The sequence below is a fragment of the Gossypium arboreum genome, chromosome 1 (genome assembly GCF_025698485.1).
Source record: "Gossypium arboreum isolate Shixiya-1 chromosome 1, ASM2569848v2, whole genome shotgun sequence".
NCBI classification, from domain to species: Eukaryota; Viridiplantae; Streptophyta; class Magnoliopsida; order Malvales; family Malvaceae; genus Gossypium; species Gossypium arboreum.
The window spans coordinates 115,323,230-115,346,743 of record NC_069070.1 but is presented as its reverse complement, the minus strand read 5'-3'; the positions used below and the strand labels follow the sequence as shown (position 1 = coordinate 115,346,743).

Genomic DNA, 23,514 nt, shown 5'->3' with positions numbered 1-23,514 from the left:
TGATAATTTTTATAAATGTTTTGAAAACCTCAAGCCTCAAAATCAAGATTTTCACAAGCATTTATTTTTACCAAGTTTATTTTTAATTTTTTCATTTTAAATTATCAAACATAAAATTTGAAGTTTATTTAATGGTTAAATTAATAATTTTAACAATAAAAGATATTATTGATATAATATTAATAATTTAAAGATATAATTAAAATACTTTAAAGTTTGAAGATCAATTTAAAATGCGAGTCATAATTTAAATATTTTTAATATAATTAACTCTACAAGATCACATATTGCTTATAAAATTAAAAAATCAAAAAATATTTTCTAAGTAAAGGTATTTTGTATCTTTTTTATATAACATCTATAGAAAAAAACTAATTTCCACGTATAATAAATCTAAACAATAATATATAATTATCATTTCAATTAAAATTTCACTAATTTTTGTATAAATATAATTTTGTATAAATATAATTTTTAAATAATTTATATTTCACTCACACAGTAAATAAATATATTTCATCAAGTTTTATGACATTTCACATTTACTTTTTATAAATATATATTTTTATTTTTCATCCATATTGTATGTAGACTGTCATAATTTATTTATATAATAATTTGTCCAAATAATATCATATATATTACTTTAAGAATAATGATATTTTTTATTAAAATGGATAATTTTTTAATTTGAGAATTTCTTATTTTAAGTTTTGAGAAATTACATGAATAAATTTTTATTTTTTATCATTAAGAATGGATAGTTGAAGTGGGTAAGTTTGAAGGAGTGAAAAATTAAAAATATTAAGAGTGAGTTTGGATGTGCAGTGCATTTAGTATAAAAAAACAGTAGTAACAGGGAGATTAAATATTATAATATGTGATAGAAAAAGTAACCTAAAACATACCGTACCGCACTTCACCTTTCATCCAAATCCACGCTAAATAATATAATTATTTAGTACTAACTAAGTTATGTTACTGACAACATATAAAATTTAGAGACTAGTCACTTAATATTTTTTTGGATGTAATCAATAGCTTTAGTCTCTTAACTACGAATCTTTTAACTTCAGTTTGACAACTAATTAAAATAGAGAAATAAAATACATTAATTAAAATGGAAAGATAAAATCTCAAATTTTAGTATCTAAAAGGACTATAACCACAATTAGGCCATTTTTTAGTAGACAAAATGGAAATATTACACGAACGGATCGACTTGGGAATTGGTTATTACATAAACAGGTGTACATTGCCTAAAAGAAAGAACATATAACCAAAATGAATATCCGAAACAGTCCCTCTGATATGCAATGTCTAAAGAAAGACTACATCGTTAAAACTAGTCGTTATGTTCATGAACCTACGACCAGCCGAAGACGTAATCGAGAACATATACGAGCCCCAACGAGAACGGATAAAGGATGTATGCAACCGAACATGTCCAAAGCGGGAATGTGGTTCGGAAACTGGCGAATGCGCCCATCACGACGCAAACGATAAGAATCACCAACACCTCAGACGAGAAATCCCATGTTAGTCCCCTTACGTAAACGAGCGCCAAGAAAACCGATAAGCAGAGGACGTTATTCATCGTTACCGCCCCATAAAGCTGCATCAATGGTTGATGATCAGTTAATATATGGTTGATTACTTTTACTTAAACAAGTGGAGTAACACGAAACGAACCTCGGAAAATGTTAAAGATGCAGTCCTCTGCTTCTTGCGTGAGGCAAAGATGATAGCCGAAACGGCTTCACTCGAATTGGTAGCTAATGGCAATGCGATGAATGAGATGAAAAAAGATGGAATGCTTGTCGCTTCGGAGAAGTTATCGACCGCGTCTACAAGTGGATCTGCAAAGGCAGCTGCGATAAGGGTACCTAGCAATAACATTAGTACTGCTTTGATCGAGATCCATCGAGGGTTTTCAACATTCTCGACGACCTCATCGCTTTGTTCCTCCGATCCTAACAGAGCATGTTCTCTCTTTGTTTGCTGCAAAAATTAATCGAATAAGTCGGTTTGCATAAGTTATGATCTTGAAGAAGTTGTCAATGCTATATACTTACCTGGTGAAAATGGTCTATAAACTTAAACGTTCCGGTATTAGATTCGAGATAAGCACCCCCGGTTTGTTTTGCCTCGTTAATCCATTTCGTGATTCCTTCTACAAACTCATCTTCCTGTACAAGATTGTCACGGGAGGTATCGAAATCAGCAATTACTTTACTCACGGCATCGTCCTGATCCAAGTCGATCTCTTCAAATCGAATTCCTATAATCAACGCTCTCAGTTCGGAAGGAGAAAGACCACCATCATGATTCTCATCAATCGTCTCGAACAACCTGTAAGATATTGTTTAGCGGGGCCCTAAACATTAAAGTACAAAGTAATTGCAGAAGCAAGTTTTTTCTCGAATGTGAAACTCGAAACTCACTTCCTTATGATCTCTGTATCAGGTTCACCATCATCAGTAAGAAGCCTTCCCAGAGCATGCTTTTTCAAGTGCCTTAAAATTCCCGATATGACATGTTTGTGCTTCGCAAAAGCGAGTCGTCTTCTCTGGATCCAAGGCTGAAAGACCTGCAAAAATACACATAATAACAAAATCACTTATTATGATGTCTAAATAAGGACCACCATTGGAACATATGATGATGGAATGAATTCCTTTCTGGCACATAATATTACCTGATAAACGCAATAAGAAACCAACATCAAGAGCGATATGATAAGCGCAATCAAAACGGCTAGGTGTCGTCCCGAAGTCGAACTTAAAGCTTGTGGCAGTTGAACAATAAGAAAAGGAATAACTGATATAGCCATTATTCTTGCAGCATAGCATGTCCAAATATCCGTACTGACACCAGACTCTGCAAAATTTTCAGTTACGGTTAAATGGCATATACATGATAAAACAACACTAGACCATCACATATAGGACTAACTAGCTAAGAACAATGTTGAGCAGAGCTGTCCACCTTTTAAGTTAAAACCTTTCGTGTTTGTTCCATCGATCGCAACCGAATCATGAAGATCACACCTGCCGACAATAATGCAGGATCCCCATATCACAGTGAGAAGCATGACAGTAGACCCCGCTAGCAACCCCATTCCGACCGAGACCTGGCTTTGAGCAGTTTCGGCAGTTCCGGAAAGTCCGGACACTGGAAGAAAAGACATACAAACCAAACATAATTCATTCTAAACAGAGAATCCTCGATTGTGTCTGCAGGATTGTAGTAAAAAAGAATTGCAGGTGAATTTTATATTTTCCAAATAACTTTTATTTTAGTTTTAGTTCATATAAATTCCATAATAGCTGTTATATTGAATAAACCATTGCAAATAAACTCTCCAACCCCAAATTTTTTTTATTTTTTTTTTTTACTAATCATAAAAAATTAAAATTTAAAAGAGTCGGTCCCCCCACCCTTGCAACTTGGCAATGCCAGCGGCCACTACCCAACACAGATCCATATGCAGAAAGTTTAAATGCATGGTATGGTCCAAAAGTAGAAATTCCTAAATAATATAATGCAAAATAAAAAATATTAAAGGCCATAAGGATCCAGGATATTCCTGTAAAAAAGCAGATTCATATTAGAATTTTAAGAGAACGAATTATCTAACAAAATAACTACACCCAAAAGAATCGAATCAAATAAGAACTTAAAAAAAGCAACAACAAAAAAAGTTTAGGCGCCTTGTTCGTTCTGGTGAGCAAAATATCGAAAAAATTAAATCGAATAAACTGGTGGAATTCCATGTTCACCACGTATTAATGAGTGCTTGACTAACTGAACCAACCTAGGCATTTTCCATAAGTGGAAGGCTAAATTTTGCATCACATTAATGCTCATTAATGCATGAGTTGAATTTTCAGTTTCCTTGTGCAAGAAAAATGGTCAAGAAAAATGAGCATTAACGCATTTTCTCGCCAACCAAACAACATAATAATAAAAAGTTCCTGGGAAAAAAAAAAGGGAAGAAAAGTTTATAACTTACCGAGAATAAGCATTGCATCCGGAAGAGCTCCAAGCATAGGCAAGAACAATCCTCCAACAATACCGGGACCGAGGATCTCAAGCAAAAGCTCACTTCCATAGGACAAGTACGTAGCAGCCAAATACATGAGGTATCCATAAACAATGATCAAAAACATGTTCCCCAGGACTGTCGTGGTGCAGGGTAAGAACCCATACGACTGTTCGCACGACTCCTCAGCTGAAACCGGCGGTTTAAGGAGGAGGTAAGGTAGGTTTTTGACGGTGGAAATCCCATCGGAAAGGAGACCTGTTGGGGATGGACGGCCAGTGATGAAGCGAGCGTGAGATGGAAACGATGAGAAACAGAAGATGAACAAAAAAAGGAATAGGTAATGTTTGGCAGTCATTTTCTTGGTGGGAATTTTATGGCATTGAAAAATGAAAATCAAAACAAGGATTTTCGATTATTTATATTGAAATAAAAAGGGATTGAAAGTGAAGGAGTGTTTGAACCGTGTGTGAAGATGATTAGACAAGAAAGTGTGAACTTGGTACAGAAAAAGAAGAGTTTATGGTAAGTAATTAAATCTCCATTTGTAAAATTTAATTTTTAATTTGCTTTGACCCCCCAAAAAGTAGAAGCTTCCAATTTAAGAATGTAGAGATGGGAGATATGAAAAACTGGAAGAAAATAAAAAGGCAAGAAAAAAGGTCAATGTCTGATCTAGTTATGGGACAGGGTGAAGTGGCACTGTGAGATTGGACGTTTAAAATTTGTGGTCATTTTTAAGATTAAAAGATATAGAAATTATTATTATATCTTGAAATGATAAAATGAAAATCATATTTTGTTGATTGGATAAGAGTTCATTCATTTTAAACCTTATAAATGCGAAATTCAGTAAATATTTATATTTTTATTCAAGATAAATTAAATATTACATCATATATTATCACATTAATTTATTTTTTATTTTCTTAAAATAACAATATCTCATCTATTAATAATAAAAATATTTTGTTTTGACATCTATGATTCTCGTCAAACTTAAACTTAGCTAAAATACTGCTTCAATTAACTAATTTAGAGATAAACCTAACTCAAATACCGTTTCAATTGACTAATTTAGAGAGAGTTTTTTTTTTAGTTAAATGTTCATTCTTGAAAAGAGAATAGTTAAAATGAGATTGTCAGTTACTATAACATGAAGGAACCACTCTATTGAACTAAGGCCCTTTTGGATGGGTATTTACTTCTAGTGCAGTGCATTTAGCTTTTTTTTTTGTCTCATGCTACAGTATCTTTACAATATCTAATATCACCACCACTGTTGTTTTTACACTAATCGTAGGTAAATGCACTGCCCATCCAAGGGGGCCTTAATTCTTAGAAAAAACCAAATCCTATGCTCATCGTTGATCTGCCGTAATTTGATATGGCAAATTAGGCTTTCTCGATATACTTAAGGAGCTTATTCTCAAACAAAGTAGTGTCTTTTTTGTAGTTTTTCGTAATTTTTAGGTTTTAATTTAGTAAGTGTAAATGTCTTATTTTTTTTTTATTTTGCACTACACCAAAATAGGTTTTTAGCGGCGTTTTAATGAAAAACGCCGCTAAAGATCGAGCATTAGCGGCGTTTTCATTAAAACGCCGCTAAAGATCAAGCATTAGCGGCGCTTTTTAAAAAACGCCGCTATAGGTCACCTTTAGCGGCGCTTTTTAAAAAAATGCCGCAAAAAATTATGCTAACTGTCGCGGCTTTAGCGGCGCTTTTTGGAAAACGCCACAAAAAATTTTGCAAAACACCGTATTATATATCGAGTATTAGCGGCGCTTTTTGAAAACGCCGCAAAAAACATTTCATCTATCTATTTAATTTAAGTGGTTTATTTATATTAAAATGCAATTTATTTTTAATTGAATATTTAAATTCTTCAGAAAAAATAATGACACGTAAAAAAATTTGAAAGTAAAAATATTTGTTAAAAATGAAAAAATTAAAATACTATTATTTAAAATAATTTTAAAGATTTTTGGTATATGAGTGATTGTTTTTAATTTATATGTTAAATATTTTCTTATATAATTGTAAAAGAGATAGTATTAATTTTAAAATATTGAATTAATTATCATTATAGTTTAGGTTTTACGATTTAGGGTATATGGTTAAGGGTTTAAGGTTTATGAGTTACTATTTTAAAGTTTATGGATTATGGGTTTAGGGATTATGATTTATGGTTTATGGTTTAAGGGTTGGGGTTTGAGCTTTAGGGGTTTAAGGGTTAGGGGTCGGGGGTTAAGGGTTAGTGGTTCAAGGTTAATGGTTTATGTTTTAGGGTTTAGGGTTTAGAGATTAGAGATTAGAGATTAGATTAATTAGTGTTTTTTAATTTATATGATAAATATTTTCTTATATAATTGTAAAAGAGATAATATTAATTTTAAAATATTGAATTAATTATCATTATAGTTTAGGGTTTACGGTTTAGGGTATATGGTTAGGGGTTTAATGTTTATGAGTTACTATTTTAAAGTTTATGATTTAGGGTTTAGGGTTTAGGATTTAGTGTGCAATTGTATACATGAACTTTAATTTGATCCAGTTCTTGTGAATTATTAACACAATTATTAATATAATATTATTTTATATTTATATATTGCATACATAAATTTTATATATATTCAATATAAAAATATTTTGATCTATTTATTTAATTACGAGATGTATCTCTATCAAAATTTAGGTGTATACATATAATTAAATGTCATTTATATAAAAATCTAAACAACTAATGTGGACCATACTTAAAAGAATAATGTTTGTATTCTTTGTGTCATTTTATATTTTTTAATTCATCGATTTCATTTTATTTCATTAAAGTTTCCTTTTGTATTTTATATGATAGTTTAAAAATTATAAAAATATTCAAAAAATTTAAAATTTAAAATAAAAATAAAAATTAAAAATTAAAAATAAAGAACTTAAAATTTTAATATTTAATATTTTATTCCATATTTCAGTTAAAAATTCAATATTCAAAATTAAAAAATTCCAAAAATAATAATCTCAACACAAAAATTTTGAAAAAAATAGAAAAATATGTTAAATATGAAAAAATTAAAATTAAGCAATAATGGCATAAAAAATAAGCTATAGTGGCGTTTTTAAGATAAACGCCACAAAAAATTAAGCTGTAGTGGCTTTTTTTGAAGAACGCCACAAAAAGCCATTTTTTTACCCAAAAAAATCAAAATCCCGCTCACTCAAAAAAGGACTTTTGCTTACCCGCTCGTTACTCCCTCTTCTTCTCATCCTAAATCCCCCAAATAAAATTTAGCTACTCTTTTGCTCATTCAGAACTTTTAACTCCATGCCCATTGCCATTTTTTCTACCTCAACCTCGATTCTTAAACGCCCAAATTTGGAACCCTAGATTTTTCTCTGCAGAACTTTTAGTAATCCTTATTCAGTCTTTGATTTCGAGAAGCATAAGTGCAAGCGTCCAGACGGTAAACGCCACTGCCACAGCCATCGTTTCCGCCGAGTCCTCATTCCATCCCTGAGTCTTCAATTGTTTTAACTATTCCAATCTCTGAGGCCAACTGCTTCAATCTCTTCTATCAAGTCTATTTACCCTCTCTCCGATCACTGTAACATTTCCATTCCCTCTTTTTATTTTCTCCAATTTATCTTTTCTTCTTCTTTCTAATGGTGTTTAACATTTGCAACAAATTGATGGGTTTTTTTTCTTTTACCTTTTATCGAAGTGTTATAAATCATTTACTATCGATTTTCCTTTTCAGACTATGGAGGTGATCATTCGCGATACGGATCTACACTGGCTTCCCACAAGTGCATGGGCACCTCGTTCGCAAGGGCACCGATGGCCGATCTTCCGTCAGGTCCTTTTTTTGGGATTTGAACTTTTATCTTTAAAAGTTTTCTCTTTGAATGTCAAATGATTTTCCCTTCCCCTGCAGTGGCATTATAGCTACTGTTTTCGGCGCTATTGGATTCCTTGGTTGTTATCTTGTACAATAACTGGGTAATTTAAACTTAATCTCGTAGTTATAATTGTACATTGTTTTGCCTTAATGTGTACATTACAGAGAGCTTGCTGCTATTGTTGTTGTTGTTTTAAGGTTTATTTGTGTATACTGATTTTTTTCTTTTTATTTTAGCTAAAATGGGATCTCAGGTGTTAGTTCCCTTCAGAGGTTCTGAGGATAACCCTCGTCATCTCAAGTTGATGGGAGATTTAGGACAGGTTGCATACCTTATGGAATTGCGTTTTTCCCCTTCTTTCTTTGAATTCATATTGAAGTGCTTATTGTGTTTTATTTGGTTTTAATTTGATATTTCTCTTTATTAGATAGTGCCAATGAAATACGATCCGAGGGATGAAAATTCAATCAAGGCTGTGATAGCAAAGGCTAATGTTGTTATCAAACTCATTGGTACACAATGCCTTTCTTCTGATAATACCAATGAAATAAATTTAAATGTTTGATTTGTTCGTTTGATCAGTCTTGATAATATTGGCAGGAAGAGAGTATGAGACAAGAAACTTTAGCTTTGAGGAAGTGAACCATTTCATGGCAGAACAACTGGCAGTGGTATGTTGGAACTTTTATTCACTTTGAAATTGGCACCCTTGATCTCTTGATGATGTTATTAGCATGAATTTAGATCAATTCTTGTGTATGGGCTAAATGTTATTCCAGTCCCTGTTTTGGACAAAGGTGTGGGGTTCGAAGTAGAAGAAAATGAATTGTTTAGAACCTTTCAGGAAAGGAGAGTTGGGTATGCTTGCTATTTTAGACTCTATCGTATGGGTCTTTAAATTTGAATGTAAATAGCAAGTTGTTTTACTGCATTTCCCTTTTTTCTTTTGTGCTAATATTTATGACAAAGTTAAGAAACAGTGTATAGTTTGTGACTTATGTTACATCATCTTCTGCTATCAACCATGTCTACTTTTACCTAAGCTTAATTTTGTAGAGTTTTAGTTCTTAATATATTAGTTTTTCCTTCTTGATTTGACACTGACATTCTTAACCATCTATAGTTTGATGATATATGAAGTGAGAACTTCTGTGTATTATGTTTTTTCATTTTCAGTAATAAACTTCTGTGTATTATACATGACTAAATATTATGATTTTTTTGTCATTAATTTTTGTTTTGAAGTTTTTCTCATGTATTTCATTTTGAATATATGCATTACGTGTATTATTTTTATTTTATTTTTCATGGAACAAAATTAACATTTCATTTTATACGGTTTTCAACTTTTTATATACAATTTTTAAATTATATAATTTGGATTAATTTATTTAAATATTATTATAAATATAATAATTATTTAAATATTATTTAATTAAAGGATTGTGTTTTTCATCTGATTTATTTCTTTCCTTAACTTCGCTTTTATTGGACATAGCATCGAAACTGCATCCCAATGCTAATCGATTAAGGTAGCACCCTTTATAACTTTCTGTCACGTGTAAAAATTTAAAAGACGTTCCTGTAATGTAGATAACGGAAATTAGGGTAGCAAACGACTAGGCGCTTAACTGATATTGAATAAAACCACATAAGTCATATGCTGTTGGACACTTGGCAACAACTTCTATTTGTGCTATTATGCTGATATTAAATTTTCAGCTGCATCTTTGTCGTTGTTCCCGTGCAGTTAAATGGTATTTATTGCATATTAGTATATGTACGTAAGCAGCAAATATAGCTTAAAATCACCTTGAGCTCATTTCGGTTATTTTGGAATTTGATTGCAGGTTAAAATAGTGAAATGCACTGTGAATGACATACCGGTGGACATCTCTTTCAATCAAACTGCTGGTCTATCTGCACTTTGCTTTCTGGAGACGGTATCATCTAATTCTATCCAACATTGATATGTTTAGAATCCGTTTCCATTCCAAACATTGTGGATGTGGTAATCATAATTCATATAAATCACTTGATGCAAAAGATGATTCAAAAGTATAATTCTAAATGGTACATTGTTTCATTTTCTGGCATTAAATTCTTAGTAGTTTTATGATCTTCGTTTGGTATGTGGTGTTTTATCCTTTTTGTCTTCCATATCACTACTAACCGACAAAGTGAATTTTAGCTTTTTCTCTTTCTTTTCCCCCTTATATTTCATTCATTTCTAAATCCTTTAAGATTTTACCGGATTTAAGAGAAATTAATGTTTCTTTAACAATTATATTTGTTTGTTTGTTTTCATTTAATAGAAATTAATGCTTTGGATTTAGTCTAAAATCTCTCATTTCACCTTTTCCCACATTGTTGCTTAAGTTTACTGCTGCAGCCTTGAGGAATCCCCAATCCCATCTCCATCACTCTCCATGCATTAATTCCTATAGCAATATCAAGGGTGACAAGTTTAATTGACACATGACTTCTTTTGAACTGTTTGTTTTTCAGGTTGACCAGCTAATTGGAAAAGATCATCTTTTCAAACGCAGTATTTTTTTGATCAAGGCCTGGTGCTATTACGAGAGCCGAATCCTTGGTGCACACCATGGCTTGATTTCTACATATGCATTAGAAACAATGATTTTATATATCATTAATGTCTTTCATTCATCCTTATTTTGTTCTATTTGTATTTTGTTAGATTTCTGGTGTAGTATGATAAGTGCGGTATTTTGTTTGGCGTGATGTATTTATATCATAGATTATTATTCTTCTCAATATTTTGATAATGAATTTTAATTTTTTATATTTTTCAGGACTTTTACAATATTTTATAATATTTTTTTTTAAAATTTTTATGACCTTTAGCGGCGTTTGTGGGAAAAGCGCCGCTAAAGGTCCTAACCTTTAGCGGCACCATCTATAAAGGCGTTTTTTGCGGCGCTTGCAAAAACGCCGCGAGTAGTTTTAGTGGCGCTTAAAAGCGCCGTTAAAAGCCTAAAAAAACGCCGCTAAAAGTCAATTTTGCTGTAATGTTGAAACCCAATTCGACTAATAGTGTTATTGAGGGCCCTAACGTATGGTTGAGTGATGTAAAGACGTGTTGGAAGATGAAATCTAGTAAGAACGACACCAAAGGAGAGGATATTGCAATATCCAAACCTTGAAATCGCGATACTTCCAACAGACCCAAGATTGGAGACCACCCTTCAGTTGTAACGTGATATCCACTTTGGGTATCATGATATCCATTTGCCAAGAAGCCCCTCAAGTTCGAAACTTTCTGAGGTATCGCGATATCCTCTTACTTGGTATCGCAGTATCGATTTCATGAGAGGACAAAAATTGATGAAAATGGTAGTCTTTGTTCACCCGAAGCACCAATCATTGAAGGTTGTTCAACTGTATTTTGGGCACAAGAATTGTGTCAGAATAGCTATTATATCAGCCAAAATTTGGCAGAGAGAGAAAAAAAGGTCACATTAGTTAGTTTAGGCTTAGTTTTTCTCTAACTAATTAAGAATAATTTTATCTCTAACTAATTTAAATTAATATGAGAGTAATAAATAAAAAATATTTAATTCTTTAAAACGCTCAAATGAAAAAGTTAGGTTCTACAAAAACTCTTTTGCTAGGTTGATTGACATTTTAAGAAGGAATCACTTCTAGGCCATTCAACACAACTTCAAAAGTTCAGAAGATCAAAAGTTTAGAAATCAAAGCTTGAAAAGACAATTTTGAAGGTTAAAAGCTTTCTCCAAAAGTTCAAGAAATCTTTGAAGAATTCAAAGAAATTCAAGAAAAAAAATACAACATTTGCTCTATAGAAAGTTGTTTTTCAATCTTGTTCAATCAACATAAAGACTAGACATGTTCTTCAATATCAAGTCTAAAATGATCTTGAAGCGGAATCATCCATTCAAAAACAAATCCCAAAAACCCTTGGATCAAACTCTATCTAAAATTATTTTCAAGATCAAGTTTCAAAAACATTTTGTATAACCTTACACTCGACTTGGACTTGAAAGATGATTGGATGCATGATACAACATTTATTACCAAAGTGACTTAAAAGAAAATCAAAATGATCAAAGCTTCTTTCATACAATATACAAGTGTGTCACGTGTCGATGATAATGATCAAACAAAAACTTAGCGAAAACGAGTTCTAAAATGACATATGGACCCAAAAACTCAAAAATAAATTTAATTAATTTAATTTAAATGTGATTTGAAATCTAATTTAATTCATTGAAATTACACAATTACTTTTAATATTCACATCCAACAGATTTAATATTTAAATTTTTTATCTCGAAATTATGATTAATTTAAAAATAAAAATAAAAGTTATAGGTTTGTGTTATTTTTTTTTAACTTTTTGCTTCCACTTTTAAAATGATGAGAGAGTATGACAAACTTTTAGTGAGATATTCCTTTTAAAATATGTTCCACTATGACTTCGCTTTCTTCAATGTCTTTTTATCTTTTAGGGTCCATAATGATTATTTGGCTAAGAATATTATTCATTTTTAATTTACTATATGAATCTTAATCCTAATTTTTTAGGAGATTATGATCAATGTTGAAGCTCATATAAATTCAAAATTTTTAAATATTATATTTTATTGGTTTGATAATTTTAAATGGTTAAATGATATATTCATAATAAAAATAAAGCTTAACGGTATAAAAGTCTTAAAATTAAAAAAAATTAATTTTTTTATCTCAATTGAGCAATTGAACTTTAAAATGCATAAAAAAGGGTTTTCAAACTTCCTCAAAAAATTAATTAATCCCTACTTTTTTTCCACTCAATTGGGTACTTGAACTTTTAAAATACATCAAAAGACCCACAAAATTTTTCAAAAAGCAATTAAGCCCTTCATCTTATTAAAATTAGAAATAAAATTACAAAAACAATAAATTTTAGAAAAATTATTAAATTTTAATAAAAATATAAAAATTAGAAATCTTTATAAAATCGTAAAAAATAAAAATTGTAAAATTTTATTAAAATCATAAAAAAATTACCAACCACGAGTTTTTTCAATCAAAGTCATCACGTATCGCAACACAATATGAAATGTGACGGAAAATGATAAAAAATAAAATCAATAAAGTTATAAAAAATTATAAAATGCTTCTTTTGGTACGATAATTTTATAATTTTTTACAAAATTTATATTTCTTTACATTTTGAATAATTTTCTTACAACTTTATAAAATTTTATAATTATTTTATATTTTATATTTTAATAATTTTTACGATTTTTAAAAAATTATAAATTTTACTATTTTAAAAAAATTATAATTTTATATTTTTACAATTTTATATTTTTTCTTATTTTTAATATTTAAAATTTTTATTAAAATTTAATAATATTTATAACTTTTATTGATTTTATTTTTTATAATTTTTATAATTTTTAATAAAAGAAGGATTTAATTTTTTGAAAAAGTTTGAGGTATTTTGATGCATTTTAAAAGTACTAAATTAAGTGCAAAAAAGGAGGGCTTAATTATTTTTTGAAAAAGTTTGAGTGCTTTTTTGATGCATTTTAAAAGTTTAAGTACCCAAATTAGTACAAAAAAGGCTTAATTACTTTTTTGAAAAGTTTGAGGGCTTCTTACACCCTTAAGCCTATAAATAATAATTGAAAACAACATAAAATTTTAATAAAAAGATAAAATAGTATAGAATATACAAAATAAAAACATGATATGATGCCATGAATGCAATAAAATTTATGTAACATTAATTATTAGCATGCTAAAATTCATAAAAAAATATAACACCTTAAATATAATTATAATGTAAAATATAATACAAACATTAAACGAAACATCTTAATCACTTGGTTTTTCAATTGTTGATGTTTAGTAAAAAAGTTATTACTTATATTATTAGAATTAAGCTACCCAATTCTTATTTAAATAAAATACGATGGAAAATAAAATAAAAATAAAATCTATATAGAACTAGACTTCTTTTATTTTATTTTAGAATAAGGATTTTTAAACCTTATTAAACTCCATCTATTTTATATTGGTTAGGATAAGGTGTTTCAATCCTACTAGAATATGACTTTACAAGCCTATAAATAGACATAGTCTATTCCTCTTGTATTGATTCAAATTTTCGACATAGTGAATTTTCTTCTCCTCTGCTCGTGATTTTTTCCCGAAAGGGTTTCCACGTAAAATTCGTGTGTTTATTTTATTTTATTTTAATTTTCACAAATTGGTATCAGAGCTTCCGGGTTGTTCATCTCGATCATGGTAATGGTGTCTTTAAAGTATGAAATTTCGCTGTTGGATCGCCAGATTTGCGTTGTGGCATATTAAGATGCAAGCAGTTCTTGCGCAGATGGATCTGGAGGATACCCTGTTAGGGATAGATAAGATGCCTTCGACATTAACAGATGAAGAGAAAAAGCGTAAGGATCGAAAGGCGTTAACACAATTACATATGCATTTGTCCAACGAAATTTTGCAGGATATGATGAAAAAGAAGACCACCGCTGCATTATGGAAGAGGCTAGAACAATTATGTATGTCGAAAACTCTAACAAGCAAGTTGCATATGAAGCAACGTCTTTATGCTCATCGTTTGGAGAAAGGTGCATCTGTACACGAACACTTAACAGTGTTTAAAGAAATTCTCTCAAACTTGGAGGCCATGGAGGTTCAGTATGATAAGGAAGATCTAGGGTTGATTCTACTTTATTCGTTGCCCCCGTCTTATTCAACCTTTAGAGATACTATTTTATATAGCCACGAGACTCTCGCAGTTGATGAGGTTTATGATTCTTTGACCTCGTATGATAAAATGAAGCATCTTGTGGTTAAACCCGACTCTAAAGGAGAGGGTCTCATTGTTCATGGGAGACAAGATCGGAATGCTGATAATGATCGTAGAAGGACACAGGAACGGAATCCTCACGATAAATCTAAAGGTAGATCAAAGTCTTCAAATAGAGGTAAAACTTGTAACTTCTACAAGAAAAAAGGGCACATTAAATCTGAGTGCTACAAGTTACAAAATAAGATTAAAAGGGAGGTTACAAATCAAAAGGGAAAATAACCAGAAAATTTTGGTGAAGCTGATGTTGTAGAAGACTACAGCGATAGTGAACTTCTAGTCGCTTCTGTCAATGATTCTAAGTAAGCGAGGAGTGGATACTTGATTCAGGTTGTACCTTCCACATGAGTCCCAATTGGAATTGGTTTACAACTTACGAAACAGTGTTTGAAGGTATTGTCTTGATGGGAAATAATGCTTCGTGTAAAATCGTAGGTGTTGGAACAATTAAAGATAAGATGTTTGATGGAGTTGTCAGAACACTTAGTGACGTACGACATGTTCCAGAATTGAAAAGAAATTTAATTTCGTTGAGTACTCTTAATTCAAAAGGGTACAGATACACGGCTGAAAGTGGAGTTTTAAAGATTTCCAAAGGTTCCCTAGTTGTGATGAAAGGGCAGAGAAAGATTGCCAAGTTATCGTTTCTGAGGTTACATTATATGTTTTGCGAGGTTCTCATCATTCTTGGTGATGCAGCTGTCGCTTCCTCTTCCTTGTCAGATGATGATATTACTAAACTTTGGCATATGCGCCTAGGGAATATGAGTGAGAATGGCATGGAGCAAAAGAGGACTTCTTGATGGGTAAGGAATTTGCAAACTGAATTTTTGTGAGCACTGTGTTTTTCGGAAGCAAAAGAGAGTTCGATTCACCAGAGGAATCCATAACACGAAGGGAATGTTGGAGTATATTCATTCTGATCTGTGGGGGCCATGCAGAGTGCCTTCGAGAGGTGGAGCTAATTATATGCTAACCTTTATTGATGATTTTTCCAGAAAAGTTTGGGCGTTCTTTCTAAAGCAGAAAAGCGATGTGTTTTCCGCATTTAAGTCTAAAAATTATGATTGAAAAATAGACGGATAAATAAATAAAATACCTCAGCACAGACAATGGCTTAGAGTTCTGTTCTGATAAGTTTAATAGATTGTGCAAGTCAGAAGGGATCGTGAGACACTTGACAGTTCGCCATACTCCACAACAAAATGGTGTTGCAGAACGAATGAATAGAACGATCATGGAGAAGGTTCGATGTATGTTGTCAAATGCCAACTTACCAAAGTCATTTTGGGCAGAAGCAGCCTCTACTGCATGTTTTTTTATCAACCGATCTCCATCCGTTGCCATTGAAAAAAAGACTCCACAAGAGGTATGGTCTGGTAATCCTGCTAATTTATTCTGATTTAAAGATTTTGGGTGTCCTGCGTATGCTCATGTTGATAATGGAAAATTAGAACCGAGATCCATTAAATGAATTTTTCTTGGTTATAAAGCTGGTGTAAAATGGTATAAGTTATGGTGTCCTGAAAATAGAGAAGTTGTGATTAGCAGAGATGTTGTTTTTGATGAAACTACAATGCTACCTAACTAATCTCTTAAAAACTCTTCCAATAAAGAAAATCAAAAGCAGGTGGAGCATCAGATTAATACAGAGTCAACTCTTCAAGCCAGTATAAAAATTGAGAATAGAGTTGCTTCTTCACCACAATACTCTATCGCCAAAAACAGAACTAGAAGAGAAATTAAACCTCCAAAGAAATATGCCGAAGCTGATTTAGTTGCTTATGCTTTAAATGTGGCTGAAGATATAGATGCAAACCAAGAGCCATCTAATTATTCTGAGGCGGTTAGCTGTGAAGACTCAGAAAAATGGATGTTTGCTATGCAAGAGGAGATGGAATCACTTCACAAAAACAAAACATGGGATCTTGTGAAACTTCCTAAAGGTAAGAAGACTGTTCGTTGTAAATGGGTGTTTAAAAAGAAAGAAGGGACTCTAGGTGTAACACCCCTAAACCCGGCCCAGACGTTATGGCCGGATCCGACATGCCACATTGAAGCGTTTAAAACATTTTATATTGTTGATCCAGAAAAACTTACTTAGTGTTTTAAAAGATAATTTCAGTATAGGTTAAAGTGAATGAAAGCTGTGCACCAGGTAGGAAATCGGAAAAGAGGTGGTGAGTCCATCTGACCGCTAAATACCAAGCTCCTTCGGATCCAATCCTAGACATGCATACCGCCATTGCCACATCTTAACGTCATGGATATTTCTAGGAAACCGATTTAATTAAGTCATTTTTAGGAAAAGTGATTAATTTTGGAAAATACTTTCATTCGGAAGCTTTGCTTGTTGTCGTGTTATTTTGAAATCAATTGTTTTTTTTTTGAAAATGCGCCTAAAGCTATCCAATTTCAACAGTTAAAATAAGTAATACCTATCTTAGTAATACATATTAAAACCATCAAAAATAATTAAGCGGCCTTATTACATTTAAAACCCAAAACTTCAAACGTAAATAAAAGGATGTCTAGTTCACGGAAGAAAATCAAACTTTCGAGCGGGTGGCCACTCAAATTCCCTCACAGCTCCAAGCCCACTATGGTTGGGGATTACCTGCGTGGATGAAAATAAAAGGGGTGAGTTTGGGGAAAACTCAGTGTGTAAATTAACCCAACCATAGCCTATATGAGCTCAAACCACAGAAATAGAATAAGTTGGCCTTAGCCCAGAACAAAATTCAGAATAAAGCCCATAGGCCCATAACAGAACAAAACAGATATTACATGTTTATGCAGAAACCCAACCCAGATTCATCCATAACACCCCCGTACCAGCCTTACACCATGTGGGAGACTACTCGACCCACCCAACCGCTACACACCACGAAATCGCAATGAGGCGCGGATATTGTGACGAAGTCACCAGATCTGAATATTGTGGCGAGCCACGGAAGCAGAGATATATGTGGCAGAGCCACCAGATCAGATAATTGTGGCATAGCCACCAGGACGCTTCCTCCATAGTATAACCTAAGTCCCCATGCAATAGATATATAATCATGGCATACATCATACAGAATCAGATCGTCATGCTTTTTAGTCAAAAGTAACCCTAGGGGTATAATGGTAATTTTGCATCCATAGGGGTATTCAAGTAATTTAACTATTCTTAAGGTTTTCATACATAACATAGCCATTTACGTACGATCAGAAATACTTACCGCGTTTTCTTACCAATTTGGGCCCGCTGGCCCATTATCCCGTTTTTGGCCCATTAAGCCCAAAAATATCGAAATGCACAAAATCGCGCACTCTACAGTCTTATCACTTTAATTTACCATATACATCAAACTATTAATCTCATGAGCATTCACACACTCGCAAGATCTCAAAATACCGGCTTTTCGGCATTTCGGCTTTTCGGCATTTTGGCTTTTCGGCTTGTGCCGATCTAGTCTATAAGAGGGTGTTAGTTACACACTTGTTTGCGACGATATGCTGACGAGATCCACACACGAACCGCCTACAATTGGATTACTAACACGTTAATCTAACTATTCAAATACAAACTACGTATTAACCTCTTACAATATTCGGCCAACCACACCTACAGGTCATAGTAAGCTTATAAGAAATCAATAAGCAACTCATTAACAAATTTTTGTCAATGTTTACCACATAATCATAATTTTACTGCAAGCTATCTTCCTGAGCAACAGTCACTAAATCATTTATAACTGGAGCTACGAAACTCCAAATCAAGTGCCGTTAATTTTCCCTAAAAATAGACTCATATATCTTCTATCCATTAAAATTTCAGAATTTTTGGTTTAGCCAATCAATACCAGATTTTTCTCAAAATTTCCCATGTTTCACTGTTTGACTAATCTGACCACTCTTCATTACGAATTAAATTTCTCATTGTATAGAATTCAAAATATGTTCTTGTTTATTTCATTTGAAACTAGACTCAATAAGCTTTAATTACATAGTTTATTCAGCTTCTAATTCATCTCCCATAATTTATGGTGATTTTCCAAAGTCACATTACTGCTGCTATCCTAAGCAGATTTATTACCAAATCACTCTTTCACACATACCTTGCATGCATGTTATTTAAACATATATATCACCAATCAATGATCACATATCTATGATTTTACTTAAGTATAATCTCCATTTCATCATTTTAAAGCACAACATGTTAGCCGATTTTTCCCTTTAGCATCTAAGGCACATGCATGCTCATTTGTTTGGCTCAACTTCACCTATCTTCCATTTTTCATCAAAAGAACATGAAACAACAACCATTTCCTTCATTTTAGTTCATGACTAAATGCTCACAACACAACTAAAAACCAAAATATGCTTCAAGAGTTAAGGTAGAATCAAGAAGAACTCATGAACCTCAAAATAGAAGCAAGGTACCAAGAACTTACCTTCAATTTTCCTCCTCCTAGTGACCGAATACTCAAGAGCTTTCTCCTTTCCTTTCTCTTCTCTAACTTTCGGCTATGATGAACAAAGATGGACAAAACTTTGTTCTTTTCATCCTTTTGTTATTTTATTACCCAACATTTTATGACACAAAATAACCTATATTATTTGTGCCATACCTATGCCATAATGTCAATAAAAAAAAAATGCCCATAATGCTTATCATGCCCATCATGGAACATTTACCTAACCCATTATCATTTTTTTATCAATTTGTACCATAATTTATGGATATCAAGTGCACATATTGTCTTTAACAACATGATGGCCGGCCATTTCTTGTAAAATGGGAAGTTTGACATGCAAACCCTCCTATTTTGCACTACTATTTATTTGGCCACTACAAATTAGCCTATAGCATTTTCAAACATTTTCACATAGGTCCTATTTCATAATTTCACTCACAAATGACAAAATCAAAGCATGAAATTTTGCCAACATTCACAGAATTCCCGAAAATTGGGGCGTTACACTAGGAGTTGAAGAACCTAGATATAAAGCAAGGCTTGTTGCAAAGGGTTACAGTTATATTCCAAAAGTGGACTTCACAAATGTGTTCTCCCCAGTTGTGAAGCATAGTTCGATTCGAGCTTTGCTTGGCATTGTGGCCATACATGATTTACAGCTTGAGCAGTTAGATGTAAAAACTACATTTTTGCATGGAGAACTTGAGGAGGATATTTACATACAACAACTACAAGGTTTTACAGTCTCAGAAAAACAGGACTATGTTTGCTTGCTGAAAAAATCCCTTTACGGTTTGAAACAGTCACTAAGACAGTGGTACAAGAGGTTTGATTCATTTATGACTTCTCATGATTTCAAAAGAAGTAGCTTTGACAGTTGTGTTTACTTTAAAAAAACAATGATGGTTCTTTTGTGTATCTACTCCTTTATGTTGATGACATGTTGATAGCAGCAAAAGATAAAGGAGAGATAAGAAAGGTCAAAGCACAACTAAGTGAAGAATTTGAGATGAAAGATTTGGGACCAGCAAAGAAGATACTTGGTATGGAAATTCTCAGAGATAGAAAAGTAAGTAAATTGTACCTAAGTCAGAAGGGGTACATTGAGAAAATTCTCTGCAGGTTCAATATGAAGAGTGCTAAGCCTGTTAGTACTCCTTTAGCAGCTCGTTTTAGACTTTCATCGGCTTTGTCTCCACAATCAGATGATGAGATTGAGTACATATCACACGTTCCATACTCTAGTGCAATGGGATCTCTCATGTATGTTATGGTTTGTTCACGTCTAGATCTATCATATGCAGTCAGTGCATTTAGCAGATACATAGCGAATCCCGTTAAAGAACATTGGAAAGCAGTTCAATGGATTTTAAGATACTTACGAGGCACTACTGATGTTTGCTTACAATTTGAAAGAACTAAAGATAGAGTCATAGGATATGTTGATGTTGATTTTGCTGGAGACCTTGACAGAAGAAGATCTCTCACAGGTTATGTCTTTACAATCGGAGGTTGTGCAATTAGTTGGAAAGCCACTTTGCAAACTACAGTCGCTTTGTCTACCACTGAAGCTGAGTACATGGCGATTGCTGAGGCTTGTAAAGAAGCTATTTGGTTGAAGGGACTACTTAGTGAACTCAATTAAGACCTTCAAATCAGTACAATATTTTGTGACAGCCAGAGTGCCATCTTCCTTACAAAAGATCAAATGTTTCATGAGAGAACAAAACACATTGATGTTCGGTATTATTTTGTTCGTGATATTATTACTCGTGGTGATATTGTTGTGAGCAAAATTAGTACTCATGAAAATCCTGCAGATATGATGACTAAGTCACTTCCTATAACTAAGTTTGAGCATTGCTTCGACTTCGTTGGTGTTTATTGTTGAAGTTAAACTCTTAAGGGGTTTTATGGAAGAGGTGGAGAACTTGTTCATTGAAAGTTCGCGATGAAGAACTTGTTCATTGAGAGTTTGTGTCATGATGGAGATTGTTAGAATTTGTGTCATGTGAATTTTCTTCTCTTCTGCCCGTGGTTTTTTCCCGAAAGGGTTTCCACGTAAAAATTGTGTGTTTTTATTTTTATTTTTATTTTATTTTTCACATATATAAAAGATTGGTTTTTATTTCAACTTACTTATTGCTAGTAGGTTAAATTTTGTCTAATGTTACCATTTACAAAAAAATAAAATAAAATAAAATAAATTAACAATAAAATTTAATCATGCAATGTATTATCATAGTGTCTTATTCAATTTCAATAAATAGCGAGAGAGGTGATTCATTTAAATCGGAAAGAGGTTTTTGAAAGGGGGATCCGCTCAGCCCTTACCTTTTATTGATTTGTAGTGAAGGGCTTTCATCACTGATGCGTTTGGCAAAAAAGGAAGGTCTAGTAAGGGGTGCACAAGTATGTCAGAGGGGATTAGAAGTTATTCACCTACTTTTTGTAGACGATTCTATCCTTTTTTATGAAACAACTGAGGGAAGTGTTAATGTCTTGCAGGAGGTTTTAAAAGAATACGAGATATGTTCTAGACAGTGCGTTAGTTTTGATAAATCCCTTTTATTTTTCAGTTAAAATGTTACTAAAAATGTCAGACATTTAGTGTCACAAAAGTTGAAGGTTCGGTTCTCATCAAACCCAAAAAAGTATCTTAGGCTTCCAAACATGGTTGGAAGGAAAAAGAAAATTGATTTTCAGGTGTTGAAAGATAGATTGATGATAATGCTCTAGAATAACGTATTTTTATGTATTAATCATGTGTTTATTCTGAGCTTGATCCTACTAATTTAAGCTATTTATGTCTTTTTATCTTTCAGGGACTGATTTAGAGGCAAAAGCAAAATTAAGGGACAAAAGTGTGAATTTGGAGACACAATGGGCTGATATGCGACACAAGAAAAAGATTGTGCCAAAAGTGCAAGCATGGGAGACACAAAGACTAAAAACGCAAAAAGACGAGATTTTGTTTTATAAAACTCCATTTTATTTATATTAGGATAATTAAATATTAAGATAATTATTAGGATTATTTAAATTTTAGGATTTTATTTTAATTATCTTTATTTATCTTTAATTAAATGTATTTATCTTTTTAGAATTTAAGTTCAATTAGACTATCTTCCTAGCACTATAAATAGGGGGTGAAGTGATTCTATTTGGGTTCATCTTTTTCTAAAAACACTCTCCCCTTGAAAGTCTAGGCTTTTGTTTCTTCATATTTTCTTTCAATAAAATTCTCTTTTCCATTTTTATATTTATTTTCTTTTTTACCATTATCATGAGCCACTAAAACCTATCTAGTCAAAAGTTGTCAATATTCCCCAAAAAGAGTTCTTGAGGCCTAGAATCCGTACTTAGCCTTCTCGCCAAGTATTCATCGTTTCTTCGCACTACGGGCTGACGCTTCCGTCCATGGCCCTTAAGAAGTAAGCTTTTCAGCATATGCAAAGGTGACCGCTTTGTATGTTTTGGACGGATTGCATAGTCGGTTCGTTAACTTACTGCGTCAGAGGTTGGCAAGCCAAAGAGACGAAATGGCGTGGGATTCACCATTGAGAAGCGTTGATCTAGCATAGATTACTGGCTAAAGTCAGGTTCCCTAAAAATCATAAGTCTAATCTTTGGAGCTGGTGGTCGTAGGTGTCCTCTTCCACTATAACTGGCTTACTTGAGTTGAGAAGGGTCATTTAAAAGCCGAGGATCGAACCCAAGGTGGAATGAGACAACTGGAGGCTGGAATCTACCAATAAGAATTTTTTTTCCTTCAACTCTCTTTATTATTTTTATTATTTTCGTAATCACAATTTCAGTCAAATTTAGATTCTATTTTTTTCATTTATTTTCCAAATCAAATATTTAATTCTGTTATTTTTATTTTTATTCTGTCACGCAGGTTTTCTTGGCCACGATTCTGCCAAGATTTCGAGAAACAATCATTCGTATAATCCGGTCCCTGAGGATTCGACCCTACTTCCCCTTTACTATTATCTTTACTATTTTACAGGGAATAGGATATTTTTGGTGCTCTCAACTACCGCATCAATTGATTAAAAGAATTAATAGTTGGTGTGTTAAGCCCCTCTTTCAAGGTGGAAAAGATATGTTCATTAAAAGTGTGTTGCAAGCCATACCAACTTATTTAATGTCATGTTTCTTAATTCCTGCTTGTCTTTATACGAAAATAGAACACTTATAAGTAGATTTTGGTGGTAAAACTTTAAAGGAAAAAGAG

The 23,514-nt window shown here is 32.4% G+C and overlaps 2 protein-coding genes across 3 annotated transcripts; one reads left to right on the top strand and one right to left on the bottom strand.

The window, feature by feature from the left end:
• Nucleotides 1-1,088: 1,088 nt before the first annotated feature.
• LOC108480427 (sodium/calcium exchanger NCL-like) lies at nt 1,089-4,659 on the bottom strand. The gene is made up of 7 exons (XM_017783426.2): nt 4,016-4,659; nt 2,989-3,174; nt 2,699-2,880; nt 2,445-2,590; nt 2,076-2,352; nt 1,693-2,001; nt 1,089-1,615 (listed from the first exon to the last, which is right to left on the bottom strand). Exons 1-7 carry the CDS (start codon nt 4,401-4,403, stop codon nt 1,367-1,369), a joined length of 1,737 nt encoding a protein of 578 aa, XP_017638915.1. The 5' UTR covers nt 4,404-4,659; the 3' UTR covers nt 1,089-1,366.
• A 2,554-nt stretch (nt 4,660-7,213) lies between these two features.
• Nucleotides 7,214-10,751, top strand: LOC108481830 (uncharacterized). 2 transcript variants are annotated; one of them, XM_053024842.1, is made up of 8 exons: nt 7,215-7,648; nt 7,802-7,900; nt 7,979-8,043; nt 8,180-8,265; nt 8,371-8,455; nt 8,544-8,614; nt 9,794-9,886; nt 10,452-10,751. In XM_053024842.1, the coding sequence occupies exons 4-8, from the start codon at nt 8,185-8,187 to the stop codon at nt 10,686-10,688; spliced, it is 567 nt and encodes a 188-aa protein (XP_052880802.1). In that variant the 5' UTR covers nt 7,215-7,648; nt 7,802-7,900; nt 7,979-8,043; nt 8,180-8,184; the 3' UTR covers nt 10,689-10,751. The 2 variants fall into 2 exon arrangements, with proteins under 2 accessions (XP_052880793.1, XP_052880802.1); XM_053024833.1 differs by lacking the exon at nt 7,979-8,043 and having other exon boundaries at nt 7,214-7,648.
• Nucleotides 10,752-23,514: the final 12,763 nt, after the last annotated feature.